At 37.5% G+C, this 16,172-nt stretch overlaps 1 protein-coding gene across 1 annotated transcript in view; it reads right to left on the bottom strand.

Annotated features, from left to right (window-relative positions):
- The window catches only part of STMN2 (stathmin 2), a 54,565-nt gene that overhangs the window by 15,458 nt on the left and 22,935 nt on the right, over nt 1-16,172 (bottom strand). Inside the window, exons 2-3 of the mRNA NM_001265775.1 lie at nt 12,910-13,005; nt 8,207-8,379 (exon numbers count right to left, since the gene is read on the bottom strand). Of these exons, the coding sequence (NP_001252704.1) occupies nt 8,207-8,379; nt 12,910-13,005 (269 nt within the window). The remainder of the gene's footprint in view (nt 1-8,206; nt 8,380-12,909; nt 13,006-16,172) is intronic.

Below are 16,172 nucleotides of genomic sequence, written 5' to 3'. Positions count from 1 at the left end.
ATGTTTCCTGAATGTCAAGCTGTGAATAATCCAGTACTTTGTTTCATAATCCATTGCTATACAAACCACCCCCTCTTTCCCTGGATTCCATTTTAATTGCCATCTACAATGTGAGATACCAACAAATGGAAAAGGTAAGTCTATCATGTTTGGTGACTAATGATCCACTTTTATGCCATTTTATTAAGAATAAGCAACACATCTTCCTTTCAGAGGCTTAGTGACTTTGAAGCTGATTATGCCAGTAATGAGAGCATGCTAATGAAATCTCGCTGGACTGGTTCGAGTAGGGTGCTTTTTAATTTAATCTCTTTTAGGGTGAGATTTTATCAATGTCATTAAGATCCTTTCGTTTTCACAATATTAATTTTTTCAAGACACTTTTAATTGGCCTGACCTATTTGTATATCTATTACCTATCAAACTTTCTTTTCTTCTACGCAATTTGATAAAGAATATTTTATAATATTTAAAAATATTGTCTGGGCACTCTGGCTCATGCCTGTAATCCCAGCACTTCAGAAGTCTGAGGTGGGTGGATTACCTGAGGTCAGGAGTTCGAGACCAGTCTGGCCAATATGACAAAACCTTGTCTCTACTAAAAATATAAAAATTAGCCGGGTGTGGTGGTGGATGCCTATAATCCCAGCTATTTGGGAGACTGAGGCAGGAGAATTGCTTGAACCTGGGAGGTGGAGGTTGCAATTAGCTAAGGTGGCACCACTGTGCTCCAGCCTGAGCAACAGAGCTAGATTCTGTCTCAAAAAAAAAAAAAAAAAAGGAATGTATTGTATGGTAGCATTTCAGTCTCTGTTAATGAGAAACTTCTTTTCTTTATAAAGTCATTAGTTTGCTAGGTAATCTCTGTGAGGTCAGAAACTGGATGCATCTTCACATAGTAATTGTTAACCCTTTTACCATGCCGGTTATATGTCTTTATGTAGAGTAACCTTCCAATTCTCACACTAACTACATGACATAAGTTCTATTACTAGTCTCATTTTACAGATTGATGAAAGAAGACATAGGGAGATTAAGTCACTTGCTTGAGGTCACACAGCTTGTAAGTGGTGGAACCAGGATTTGAACACAGATATTCTCTTAACCACAGGTTCTTAAAGACAATGTTTTAAAGATGCTCTTAAACACTGTGCCCTGCTAAGGATGCCCATGTAATTGATTGTCCAAACTGGAACACTTATGAGAATAAAAGAGAAATAATTAATAATGGTATCAAAACAACAAGAGTTAGCTGGAGTTGTCCTGGGCCAACTGGGATGTATAGTTAGGCTAGCTCTGCTGCCTCTTGCCAAATACATGTTGGTTGAATGAATGAATAAATGATAAATGGATGGTTAAAGTGTTCATGTCATTTCACCCTTGTGGGTCAGTTGCATTATGGAAACTTTGATTTCAGGAGATGAGCTTCAAGCTGCCCAGATGAGATTGATACAGACTCACAGAAGTGATTATCACCGACTACCAGCGATAACCAAAGAATGGAGAAAAAGCAGGGAAAGGGCTTATTCTTTTTATGACAAGCTTCTTCTACTAGCTAATCACTGGCGCATTAATTCTGCCTCAAAGAAGCCTGAGGGAGTATCCTCCAACCTAGTAACCAGATGGTCAGTGCTGCAGTAATGTCAACAGATGGAGTGGGGAGGTGAGGAAATTGCCAAAACATTGAACACAAAGTGAATCTGAGCCCAAGTAGAGACGCCTCTGTGGCACCCTTCCAGCTATAAATCCAGAAAGCCCCCCAAACACAGCCTAGGTCATTAGTTCCCTGAAGGGATCCCTGAAGTCCCAGGAAGAGGCCTTCAAGGCATTAAGGGTAGGGGGGAGGGAGGAGAACTCATAAGGTTTTTTATGTTTAAAACGCCCTAACAGAAATCACACTTCACATCTATATCCATGTCTATCTGTATATTTACTTTGAGTTAGAATTATGTCAATTCAGTGCAAAACTTTTTATCTTTTAATCAGAAATAATTAGCAATTACAGATTCCTTTGATTATAATCATGGTAAGATAATTTATTAATACTTGTTTAAAAGTAATATGTTCGCTAGGTAGAATCTTCAGAAACCTGTAACTTATAGGAAAGGAAATAGGTCCAGGGCAATGGAATGTTGCTAACCTGTGGGCCAAGTGGAACGTGTATGTATTTTTGGAAAGTCTGTAGTGACTCCTTACTGCTTATATAATGGAATTTGCGCACTCACCTGGCATTCATAGCCCTCCCTAATCTCACCTCACTACTCTCAAACTCCCTAGCCAAATCCACTAGTCCAAACCACTGGTCTACCCACTTCTCTGAAACACACACTTTCTGCATTCTTGCCTCTGTGGATCCTTAGTTCTGGAATCACTGTCTTAATCTAGAACGTTTTCGTGTTTTCTCTATTTATCTAATACTATTTATTTTTCTAGTCATCTCCCCCTTTTAAAAAACAGATACTTCTTTAAAAAGATGCTGCGACTCACATAAAGTAGTGAAATCGTTTTATTATCCTTAATAATCTCCCATTTCATGCGAAGTCAAAGTCCTTAATTGCTACCTCTGACTTCAGTTGCTACCACTCTCCCCCTGCTGTCTCAGCTTCAGCCACGCTGGCCTGTGTGCTATTTCTCAAACGCACCTTGTACATTGCTATCTCAGGGCCTTCGTACCTGCTACTCTCATTACTTTGAATGTTCAGGTCCCAGAGAAGAGCTGCCTGCCTTACTCCCTTGCTACCTTTGTGCTTCTTTTCAAATGTTCTCTTACTCAAGAGGTTTTTTCTGACTATCCAATAATTATATTATTATATATAGTAATAATTATATATTATAGCTTCTTTCACCCCCACACCCCCAGTTCTCTTTGTCCTGCTAATTTTGTGTCATCTAATATGCTGCGTATGTATTTATTAGCTCTTTCTCCCCCACTCGAATGTAAGGTTGATGAGTATCCCCTGTGCCTAGAACGGGGACTACCAAATAGTAAGTGCTTGATAAATATTTGTTGACTGAGTGATTTTGCCCAGACTAGGAATTCCTTAGTACTGTTTCAGATGTCATTTGGAAACTTAGTGCCTGTAATTGTTTCAGGATGGGAGGATGGAATAAAAAATCAAAACAAGCTATATATTGCCACTTTCACATTTGGCCCTGTAAGTTATTATTTATTTATTCACTTAAAAACATTTGTAGTAACTCAGGCAATGGCTAACAGGAGTTGAATAAGAAAGAAAAATATTTTTTGTAGTACTAACTATTGCCAAGCACTATTAAACAAAAGACAAGTTCTATCTTCATGGAGTTTATAATCTAGTGGGAGACATAGGGTTAAACAAATACGTATGCATATAAATACTAATATGCCAATAAATACTAATTACTTACTAATTGTGCTAGGTGCTACAAAGGAAAACCTGGTTACCATGAAAGAGAGTAAGAGATGAAACCCAGGTTCAGAGAAATCCCCTCCCCACAGTGAGGAACTGAAATAGAAGTAGAGTAGGTAGCTGAACAAGAGGGCGTGAGATTTAGAAGATCCTATTACTTACAGTGCATCCTAAACTTCACACTTGCATTAGCTCTGACGATGTAAAGATTAAAGCCATAGAATGGAAATGTATTTTGAACTTTCCGAGTTACCATATCAATGTAATTTTTAAAGAATACATATATATGTAAAAGTAAAGTTGAATCTGAATAATTATCTGGTATTTATTTTAAAAACTTAGGCCTAAAGTTTCCCCATTATTCCCTAGATGTTTTCTGTTTTAATATCTGTATCTGCTACTGGCTGCCTTTGGCTACTAGACACTGGGAATATATCTAACATGAACTGAAAAGAGTTGTAAATGTAAAATACACACTGGGTTTCAAATACTTAGTATGATAAAAGAATGTGAAACAGCTCATTAATACTTCTATATTGATTATATGCATATTGAAATAATGTTTTGAATATATTGGGTGAAGAATATTTTATTAAAATTCATTTCACATTTATTTTAAAAATGTGGCTTGCAGAAAATTTAAAAATACACATATGGCTTACATTATATTTCTTTCTTTCCTTTTTTTTTGAGATGCAGTCTTGCTCTGTCATCCAGGCTGGAGTGCAATGGCACCATCTCTGCTCACTGCAACCTCCACCTCCTGGGTTCAAGCAATTCTTCTGCCTCAGCCTCCCCAGTAGCTGGGATTACAGGTCCCCGCCACCATGCTCAGTGAATTTTTGTATTTTTAGTACAGGTGGGGTTTCGCCATTTTGGCCAGGTTGGTCTTGAACTCCTGACCTCAGATGATCCACCTGCCTCGGCGTCCCAAAGTGCTGGGATTATAGCCATGAGCCACCACACCCGGCCTGGCTCACATTATATTCCTTGGACAGTACTGTTTCACAGAGCTGCCTAGATTGATAGTTTTCATTCCATCTATAAGAAAATAACTGTAGCAGGGCAACAGAAGAGTGTTGCAAATTGAATAGAGTATGAACTAAATAATTATTCTACTTGTTATAGGAACACTAAACATTTATAGATAGAAAATGTAGACATCTATAGTTTTGTTTACTTAAGATCCATTACCCCTTCCTCTTGGGAGAACACCTCGATTTTTTCTGGGGAACTACCCTCCACAATTCTTACCCCAGAGATCTTAGTTAAACTCCTTTGCAGGTCAGTGGTGGGCATGTGATTCAGGCTAGCAAATCAAACTACTACATCCTCTTGGCCACAATGATTGATTCTAGGTTGGACATGTGATCCAGGTCAGGCCATTGAAACTCAATTTCAGGACTTTCGTTAAATATTGGGAAAAAGAAGTTCTGTTTCTGCCAGAGTCACTAAGTTGCGAGAAAAATAATTTGGGGCCGGGCGCGGTGGCTCAAGCCTGTAATCCCAGTACTTTGGGAGGCCGAGACGGGTGGATCACGAGGTCAGGAGATCGAGACCATCCTGGCGAACACGGTGAAACCCCGTCTCTACTAAAAAATACAAAAAACTAGCCGGGCGAGGCGGCGGGCGTCTGTAGTCCCAGCTACTCGGGAGGCTGAGGCAGGAGAATGGCGTAAACCCGGGGGGCGGAGCTTGCAGTGAGCTGAGATCCAGCCACTGCACTCCAGCCGGGGCGACAGAGCCAGACTCCGTCTCAGAAAAAAAAAAAAAAAAAAAAATAATAATAATAATTTGGAACTGACTATTGAAATTTAACTTTCTTGGTAATGAAACCAATTAAATGCAGGAAGAGATGACAGGCATTAAAAGAAAATTTTCTGATAATACTGTGATCCCTGGATCCAGCTGTTCCTAATGCTGTTGCCACTCCTAGACTTTTTGGTTCCATATTTGCTTTTTGTTTTAACTAGTTGAGTTGGGTTTTGGTTATAGGCATGTCCTTACTAACATAATTACGGAGATATATGCACTTGCTAAAGACTCTTGAAAGAGAATTAATAGTTCTTTAAATTAGTGCTAATTAAGTCAGTATAACCCAAAAGAGTAAAATCAATTAGTGATTTTTTAAAGTTGGCACTTTCTGCTAATTAGTTGTATTTTCTTTTAATTAAAACTCTACCATTAACAACAAAAAATAAAAAGATACAAATAAAACTTGACCACTAGGACATAATCTGTATGGTGATTTTTGCATTACAAAATTTTTAACAAATAACTGGAAAGGTGATGGAATATGGCTTTTAAAGTGTTCCAAGGAATACTTTTTTTCTGGGCATCATAACACTGGATGATTACATTTGTAAATGTCTTTTAACCATGTGGCCGGTTTCTAGTTCAATTCAATTATTTAAATGTATAATCATTGATAATTTCTTGCTGTCAGGGTGCAGGAGCTTTATCAGATTCATTAATTAGTAACCTCAGGGACTTTTATAAGAACACCTACTTAATTTTGATGATCCCAGTTCTTTTTTTATCCTCAATTATTTCTTTCAAATTAAGTATATTACCTAGAAACACCAGCAACATCCTAAATCAGGATGTTGAATTTTGGTTTGAGTTTTAATTTCACCTCAGTCACTGGCTCTGTATTCTAATCAAGGCACAGCATCTCAATATATGTCAACCTATGACTCATATCTCTACCTATTGCCTATAAGATGCCAGTGCTTGGGTCAGAACTTAAACTACTTTGGGTGCAACATGCTCTCCACTGTTTTAGGCATTGCTTATATCTGTTGTCAGCAAAGTTTTGATAACTTTGAATAATTTATTTTAGCTTTACTATGAGAATAAACTATAAATAACAACAAAAAACTGGTATGTTTTAAAGCAACTACTTCCTGTATATATATATAGTTGAGTTAGTAGCTCAGGTTCCTGCTTTTTAAATCTAGAACAATGATAACTAGTATTTTATATATATATACACATGCACACATACACACACCAATATTAATATATAATTATGGTATATGTATACAATATTAATATATAATTACAGTATACATATACACATATACACATCACATATATACCAGTTACCATTGTTATATCTATATCTATAATTGGTATATCTAATATATAGAGATAGCTATATATAATATATCTATAATATAGATATCTCTATATACCAATTATCATTGTAATTTTATATATATATATATGAAATACTCATCAGACATTTGGAGAACATCACTCTTAGGTAAAAATTGAGATCAGCATGTTACACATCATAGGAGGATTTTTTTTCAACTACAAATATTAGTGTTTTCTTGTTTAGAAAATTTAATCTAAGGATTTCTAACGTTTGAGCTTTATTATTTGATAATACACATATTTGTGTACATATATGTGTGTATATATGCACATATACTATACACAGCACATCTGTGTTTGTCCTGCATTCTCTCTTGGAGAATTCAATCTTTAGGAGAAGGACTATCTTCATTCTCTTTTTAATTATCCAACATAGAAGCGTCCAAAGTGTTGGCTGACTTTTTACAGACAACATCATAAAACTTCCTATTTAACTGTTCTTCCTGTTTAACTGAAATTATGTATTCTTTGACCAACATCTTCCCAGTCTCCACCCTAACCCCTGGTAACCACAATCCTACTCTGCTTCTCTGAGTTCAATTTTGTGAACAGTCCACATGTAAGAGAGATCATATGGGATTCGTCTTTCTGTGCCTAGCTTATTTCACCTAGCATAGTGTTCTATTACAGAAAACTATACAGATGCATAGTATATAAAATGTATATAAAATTACAGAAAACATCAAAAAAACAACATCATAAAAGCAGGGAACATGTTCTTAGTGATTACCTGATTCTAAAATTGTATCATAAAAAGTAATGGGAAATACAACGTAGGAGATTAATTACCTAAAATAATTCCATTTTTGGATGATCAAGAGTACCTTGATGGGATTAACTACCATAACCACATGGTTGGAACAGGCACATTCAGACAACTTCTGTCTGTGTACAGAGTCCCTAGGATACCTGAATGTTCTCAAATATTAATACCCTTGGCTCTTCTTAGCCATGTGATTATGGAAAATTAAAAATTTGGCGAAAGGAAAGCTCTTTAATACAAGCAGGGACCAATGGCAAAAAGAGAAAAAAAAATAATCAAGGCTTAGAAAAAGATAAAGAACATATTCAAAGCTCTCAGAGAAGGTCCTGATCTTGGAAGGACCAACTTCCAGGGCGGGCAGTGGGACTCTGAGGAGGAAAGGGGCAAGCTCTTGGCCCTTACCCTGTGGCCAAGAGAACAAGAGAACAGCATCCGGGCAGGAAAGATCTTGGAGGGAAGATCTGGTAATTTGTAATTCCAAGGAAAACCACGCCTGACACAGGGGGTGACACAGATCCTGAGAGGGAGGAAGCAGCACTCCTTCCCCTCCCCACCACTGGAGTTTGACAGGGCTGTGTTTTCTCTACAGTGCGTCTGCCTGATGGACTAGGGAAGGGAGGCTTTTATAATAAGGGGATTCAGTATAGGGGAAGGGGCACTAGGGCACTGAAGCTCTTTGGGTTTCTGAGAGCTCTGGTTTGGCTAGCCTAAAATTAGCATATTATCTACAGTTTTTACCCCATCTAGCCTGGCTCTGTGTTTACTGAAAACCTATACATGTTGGGATGGCGCAGGTTCAGCTGTCATTGTTCTCTGTATGTGTGTGCCCGCATGTGTGAGAGGGAGGAGCAGGGGAGGGAGAGAGTGAAGGAAAACCTATGGAAAAAGTTACCTTTCTTCTTTCCTCTGCAGCCTCCAGTTTCTTCTGGATCTCCTCCAGAGACAGGTCTTTCTTCTTTGGAGAAGCTAAAGTTCGTGGGGCTTCTGAGATAGGAGATGGTGGCTTCAAGATCAGCTCAAAAGCCTGGCCAGAGGCACGTTTGTTGATTTGCTTCACTTCCATATCTGAAAAATGAACATTTGAGAAATGTTAAGCATATAAAGTTTGCAGCATGGGTTTATTTTAATAATTGAGATTCTAGCAATTGGAAGTAGTGTTGTTATTCTGGGAGATAGGAATAAAATGCTGTTTATGAGCATTTACTCTGTGTTGTTTAGAACATATAAGACCTCTCTGTCTTTAGTATAACTATGGATATATTTTAACAGAATATTTACAATATTGAGAAATTTGACAATACCTATAGGGAGTTGAATAATGGTAAGCATACTTAGAAAAACCTAGCCTAAATTGATTTTAAATTAAGCTTTATTTCCCTTTTGAATAAATATGAGCTTTGCATGAAAATCAAGCAGCACAGATTTTTTTTTTTGGAAATTATCATAGCTGTAGGCACTTTTTGGTTAGACGAGAAAAATAACGGAGTCCTCCAGTTCTCACATATAATGAGATATCATTATATAGATATGAATATATATGCATACACCATTATATGTATTATCACCATTCCTGTGCTTAGGAATCACAGGAGCTACGTTAGAACCAATATAACTCCCTGAACAGTTGGGCATATTTGGCAAAGTCACTGCTGCTATGCAAAGCATCCTGCTGATTTCTGTCTTGCCCTTCTGTATATTCATTGCTTCCAGTCATCAATCATGCACAGTGTCCACTCCAGGGATGACAGCATCACTCTGTGATGGGGTCCTTGTCTTCAAGATGCTTACAGTTTAACGGGGGCAATAAGCCAACACCCCATTGTAATGTCTTTGCTCCTGTGTTGTTGCTGCTTAGAATATCCTCCTCTAGTGTACCTCGGCTGGAGCTAGGAGCCAGGGAAAGAGCCACTGTGGTGGAGGAGGGAGGGGCAACATTGACTAATCTAATTTGTACACATACACATGGAATACTATTCAGCCTTTAAAAAGTTGGGGGAAATCCTGTCATTTTTGATAACATGGGTGAACCTGGAGAACACTATGCTAGGTGAAATAAGCTAGGCACAGAAAGATGAATCCCATATGATCTCACTTACATGTGGACTGTTCATAAAATTGAACTCAGAGAAGCAGAGTAGGATTGTGGTTACCAGGGGATAGGGGTGGAGACTGGGAAGATGTTGGTTAAAGAATACATAATTTCAGTTAAACAGGAAGAACAAATGCAAGATACTTTTTTCTTCTTCTTCTTCTTCTTTTTTTTTTTTTTTTGAGACAGAGTCTCACTCTGTTGCCAGACTGGAGTGCAGTGGTGCTATCTCGGCTCACTGCAACCTCCGCCTCCCAGGTTCAAGCAATTCTCCTGCCTAAGCCTCTTGAGTAGCTGGGATTACAGGCGCTCACCAACACGCCCGGCTAATTTTTGTATTTTTAGTAGAGATAGGGTTTCACCATGTTGATCAGGCTGGTCTTGAACACCTGACCTCGTGATCTGCCTGCCTTGGCCTCCCAAAGTGTTGGGATTACAGGCATGAGCCACTGCGCCTGGCCACAAGAGATTTATTGTACAACCTGCTAACTATTGTTAATAACAATGTACTGTATTCTTGAAAATCACTGAAAGAGTAGATTTTTTGTTCTCATCGCAAATAAATGATAGGTGTGTAAGGTAATTCATACATGAATTTGCTTGACTTAGCCATTCTCTAATGTATATATACATAATTCCAAATATGCCATACACCACAAATATATACAATTTTTATTTGTCAATTAAGAAAAAGAACTGAAGAATGGTTAGCCATTTTTTTTCTATCAGTGGCTTATGTATGAAAGATAAGCAGATTATCAGACTCTTATGTTTTAAGCCTGCATAATAGAAATTATAATATAAAATAGTATAATTTATAATAGAAAAGATGATAACTAGCACCTGCTAGGACATTTATAATTACAGAACTCACAATTTAGTAAAATATAATGATTTTTAAAAGAACCTCGTTGGTCAGCCCTCAATTTCAGATGAGCATTCTTTGAGTACCAAACTCCATCTCTCTGGTTTTAGCCCACTGATCCTTGTTTGAGGTGTGAAGCTACCCATGATTAGGCCGTTCTCTGTGGTGCACCACCAGTTTTCAAGTATTTGAAAACAGTTATGTTCCATTTCAAGTTGTTCCCCCAGGCTAAACATCTTCAAGTGCCCCAGAATGACACTGTTTCTAGATCTTTACCACCGTATTATTTCCTAACCTCTAAGTGCTCTCTAATTTATTAATATCTTTTTAAAGTTGTGGCAACCAAGCCAGTAGGTTATGTCCCCATTAATGTTCTTTTAGCAGCCTGGTTAGTGCATGTAGAGGCTGTGGCCAAGTAAAATGCCAGACTGTCAGGACTTGACCTCAGATCCTTAGCTGCTAATAGATAGTCTAGATAAAACTAACTCAATAAGTATATTGAAAATGATGTGGGCTTTTTCCTTCACAAATGTAAAAATGTTTTTCATTTTCCTGATGGCATCCAAGATTATAGTTAAATTTTAAATACAATTTTATAAAAAATATGTAAGCCTATGGATAAGGATTATAAGATAACATGGGCAAATAAAAACAGCTTATTTGATAAGGTGATAGTGTTTTAAATGGCTTAGGTTAGAGGCTCTGGAATTAGAACTGCCTATATTTGCATCCAAATAGTAAGCCCCTCTTAATAGCTGTTTGACACTAGGTAAGTTAATTAACTTCTTTATGCTTTTGTTTCCTCATTTAAAAGATGGAAGTAAAAAGAGTACCTTCTTTCTAAGGTGGTTGTGAAGATTAAAAGATAAAGGATGCTGAATGCAAAGCACAAGCCAAATACTTAGTGCTTACAAATGTAAACAATAATAATAATTTCTTGTTATAATGTTTGCCTGTAATAAACAAGTCACATTATTATCCAACGTAGAAATATCAGGTCAAGTTAAAGACGGCAGAAATTTCAAATTCTCTACAGACTCTTTTAGGAAGCACAGTTTACAAGCACTGTTGAATTATCTATTCAACTTCAACTTTAAATATAGCTCAATAAAAATTATAGAAGCCTGTGGAAAAGGATTATGAGAGAACACAGGCAAATAAAAACAGCTTATTTCAAGAATCAGCTCACACATAACTTCACATTTTTTCTTCCCCTTTTTTCAATCCCTAACCGAGCAAAAACCATCCCTGGCTCCTTTGTCCTAACCACTCTGTGTTCTACATTCTGGTCGTTCATGTAAGACTCTTCTACTAAGCCCTGAATTCTTTGAAGGTGAGGACTACGCCGTATTGAACTCTGGATCCTCAATGACAATCCATAGTTAGACATTAGAGTCTTGTAAGAAACATAGCTGGATCCTTCGTCACAGCTACATCTAGCAAATAATAAAGATCTGTCTAATTTATTTGCTGACCGAATGAATTTGTACAAAGTAGGCATTGGCCCTGCATTCTAATGAATGTTTTGTTTGGAGACAGAATTCCTTTCACATGGAGGACACTTCCTTATGGAACAGTTAACTAGCATTTATGATTTTTGTGCCATGATAGAATAACTTTGGAAGGAAAATGCCTTTGAGTCCTCGAATAGGCTTTAAAGGCACAGAAGGGGTTAACTGCCACAAGGTCAGTTTGTCTTGTTGTTAATGTCTTTCTTTACATATGTGGAAAAGAAAAATAATTGTGAGCCTGAGAGTTAGCAAAATATGCCTTAGGGATATCTAGGATACATAGAACTGTATAAAATATTTTAGTTAAATTGACTCAATTAGGTAAGGATGATGTTGATAATGATAGCTATCATTGTAGAGTGATATAATGAGCTAGGCTTGGCTTTGAGTATTTGACTTACATTAAACCATTTAAATCTCACAACAACCTCAAGAGGAAGATGCTAGAGTTAAATGAGACTCAGATAATCCAAGTATCCATTTGCCCAATGTCATGTGGATTGTGGCAGAGCCGAAGTAAGCAAAATGAATCAGGATAAATCAAAACTAAAGAGTTGCACCTCAATAATGTTAATTGCCATGCTAATTCTTTAGGCTTTTCTTTTCAGACCCTCTTTATCTAGGGCCTCAGTTGTAAGTCAGTTTTATTTATTGAGTCAGTTATTATTATTATTATCATTAGCTTGTTGACATGTATACACCAAATATAGAAACTATATAAAGACTACAATAAAGCAAAAACAGTGATGGTTGTTGATTCTTTCTCTTGAGTTTTCTAAGTATAAAGCATTTTCTTATAAATTATGATCTTCTCCAATTATGTCTTAGCCTATTATATTATTTGCAAAGAAAGGCCTTAGACATATTGTGGATGCTGATATGCTGTATGTGGCTGTTAATAAGAATCCATCCACATTTCTTAACCGACATTGATGTGTTGTTATTAGCACCAAATTCAAACTGTTTTGAGCAATAGGTAATCAATTGGACATAATAGCTAGACACAGCAAGTCAATAGTGAGATCTACAAAATATTGATGTGATTATATCAGGAGTTGTGAGAAACAAATATATATCAACCTTTCTTAATGATCTAGCTAGCAGGGGCATGTCTATCATAGGTAACTCACCATCATAAGTATAGATGTTGATGTTGCGAGGTTCCGGGTAAAAGCAAGAGCAGATCAGTGACAGCATGGACAGCTCCTTCATTTTTTCCTTGTAGGCTGAAATGAAAAGCTGAAGATTAGTATATTTCACTTTTTCTGAATTTCCCTTTACTGCTTCTTTTAATTTGAATAATAATTATTGCTTCCTGCAGAGTGAATATTGCCAGGTAGACTCCTTTGCATTCTTTCACTAAATATAAATGAATACAAGATGTCAACAGAACTCTGAAGTGCATGTTCCTTATTGCAGAGGACATGAATTGCATATTATAGCAGGTTAAATAACAAGGGAAAGAAAGGGACTTAGAAAAACAGGGAAGGTCGAAGGAATTAAGATCTAGCAGGATAGGAGGGAGAGAGAGGAAACAGATGGAATCAGTGGAAACAGACATGACTACCAGAGAGAGGGGCTCATTCTAGTAAATGTGCATGCAGGTCTGTTGTACATAAATAAGATTCTGGAGGGCTCATCTGCTGATTCAGCCTGAATTGCCTCGTACTCATTTGGGAATAGTCAGAGAACTCGTCAGGATAGTTATTAAACAAACACATTATCCAGGGTCCTATGTTGCTGCTTTCTCTTAATCTCCAAGGGCATTTTCTTATCTGTCCATCTTTTCTTTTTTCTTTCCTCTCTCTTTCTCTTTGAGACAGAGTTGCTCTGTCACCCAGGCTGCAGTGCAGTGGTGTGATCTCAGCTCACTGCAACCTCCATTTCCTGGGCTCAAGTGATCTTCCCCCTTCAGCCTCCCCAGTAGCTGGGACTACAGGTGCGCTCCACCATGCCTGGATAATTTTTGTATTTTTTGTACAGACAGAGTTTTACCAGATTTCTCAGGCTGGTCTCGAATTCCTGGGCTCAAGCAATCCGCCCACCTTTGCCACCCAAAGTACTGGGATTACAGGTGTGAGCCTCTATGCCCAGCCTCTTTTTTTTTTTTTTTTTTTTTTAATTTCAAGTTTTATTTTAGATACAAGGGGTATATGTGAAGTCTTTTTACATGGGAATATTACTGATGCTGATGTTTGGGGTGCAGATCCCATCAGTCAGGTATTGAGCATAGTATCTGATAGGTAGTTTTACAAACCTCTCTCCTTCTCCCCTCTAGTAGTCCACAGAATTTATTGTTCTCGTATTTATGTCCATGTGTGCTCAGTGTTTAGCTCCCACTTATAAGTGAGAACATGCTGTATTTGGTTTTCTGTTCCTGTGTTAGTTCACTCAGGATTATGGATCCCAGCTGCATCCATGTTGCAGCAAAGGACAGGATTTTATTTTTTCTCATGGCCATGTTGTATTGCATGCTGTATATTTACCACATTTTCTTTATCCAACCTAAATAGATGGGCACCTAGGCTGATTCCGTGTCTTAGCTATTGTGAATAGTGCTGCCATGAACATACCAGCGCACGTGTCTTTTTAGTAGAAGGATTTATTTTCCTTTGGGTATATACCAAGTAATAGGATTGCAGGGTCAAATGGCAGCTCTGTTTTAAGTTCTTTGTCTTTCCCTCTTTCTACACACACCAAAGCCCTGGATCTGAGCTCTGATTACGTCTGATAAGGATCTCCTTCCCTCCCTTGCAATCCAGCTTGGGTGCCAATCTTGCCATGCAGTTGCGAGAGTCCAGATTGTTACCTCCTTAGTCCTTCACTCCCCTTCCCCATTTCATTTTCTCATTTTCCCTCTAGGAGGCCTCCTGCCCCAGTAAACTTGGTGAGTATCTCATCACTGTCTGTTGTCATCAGGCCAGGTATCTGCAAACTACCAGATGGGGGCAAGCAGGTAAAATCTTCTTATCTTTATTAATTATGCAATTAGTAAAATTAATAAATTAAGGAAAAGGGAAGAAAATGATGGGTATACTGTGCACTAACTTGTGAGAAAGTATAAGCAGATGGCTGTGACCTAAAATATAGACCTCCCAGGTTAACAGTTGCCTCTTGGCAGGGGCTTCTGGTCATTACGATAATATAACCCAAGGGAGAGTGGGTATCTTGGGAAAGAGGATTTTCGGAAGATGAGTTTGGGTATTATTGACAGGTCCATCTTTCCTTGGCCAGAAAGAAACATATTCAACCCCTGGATGCTTTAGATCCACAGATATTAGAATTATTCTAAGAGATTATTTAGTCAACTGTCCACCTACCTCACAACCAATTTTACAAATGAGGATATAGCTCCACAGAGGCCAAAGTCACATATAGCCAGTGAAAACGGTGAAGCTTCTGGATAAATTGCAGTAAATCAATCTATTTTAAAACTGCCAGAAGGCTTTCTTCTAGCTCTACATTTCTAGGGTGAGGTTCAATGTGTTAACAGGTGCAAAGATCAAATATCATTTGCCTATGATTCAACCTAGCACATCCTGAGGATCTGCTAAAAGAATCTCCTCATTATTTAGCTTATTTTCTTAAAATAAGCAATACATTTTGTCTTGTGCCATAAAAGTCCTGGAACACCCATTCTGAGATACTTTATTGAACACCATTGGAATTTTAGAAGGCTAAACCAAATTTCTTTGTATCATTTGTTTATTCGGTTAGTGAAATTGTGTCACTTAATAAAGGCCCAGCCAGATCCAGATTCATATGGATGTTCAGTGAGAATCATAATTTCTGCCAGAGGATAAAACATTTGGTGATTTAATACATTTAATTCCATGAACTAATTGAAAACAATAACAGCAAGGTTTTGTAGGCTGGTACCTTTTTTGGAAGAGAAATGCAATCTGGTATCCAAAACATTTTGCAAAATTAAGCACATATTAGAAGCATATGAAGCATATTACATGCTGACTTTATTAAGAAGGGTCAATCCAAACATAAAAATAAAATAAAAGATTTTCCATCTCACAAAATAGGAACAGATGAAAGCTGTAGCAGAACATGAATTTTTAGTGAAGAAAAACTCCTCAATATCTGTCCTTAGGAAATGAAATTCAATAATTTTCACTAAGGTCACTGCCCTAATTATGCTTGACAAGCTAATAAAGAGAGTTTAGAGTAAAAATTGTCAGGAGCCAGCACATTTAGAGCCCTATGTGTAATGAATAATCATTACTATTATGGACTGAATATTTGTGTCCCCCCAAAATTTGTATTTGAAATCTAATTCCCAATGTGATGGTATTTGGAGGTGGGGTCTTTGGAGAGTAATTAGGTTATGAAGGTGAAGCTTTCATGAATGGGATTAGTGTCCTTATAAGAAGACCAGAGAGCT

This window comes from Macaca mulatta, chromosome 8 (assembly GCF_049350105.2).
Source record: "Macaca mulatta isolate MMU2019108-1 chromosome 8, T2T-MMU8v2.0, whole genome shotgun sequence".
NCBI classification, from domain to species: domain Eukaryota; kingdom Metazoa; phylum Chordata; class Mammalia; order Primates; family Cercopithecidae; genus Macaca; species Macaca mulatta.
This window is presented reverse-complemented; position numbering and strand designations above follow the sequence as displayed.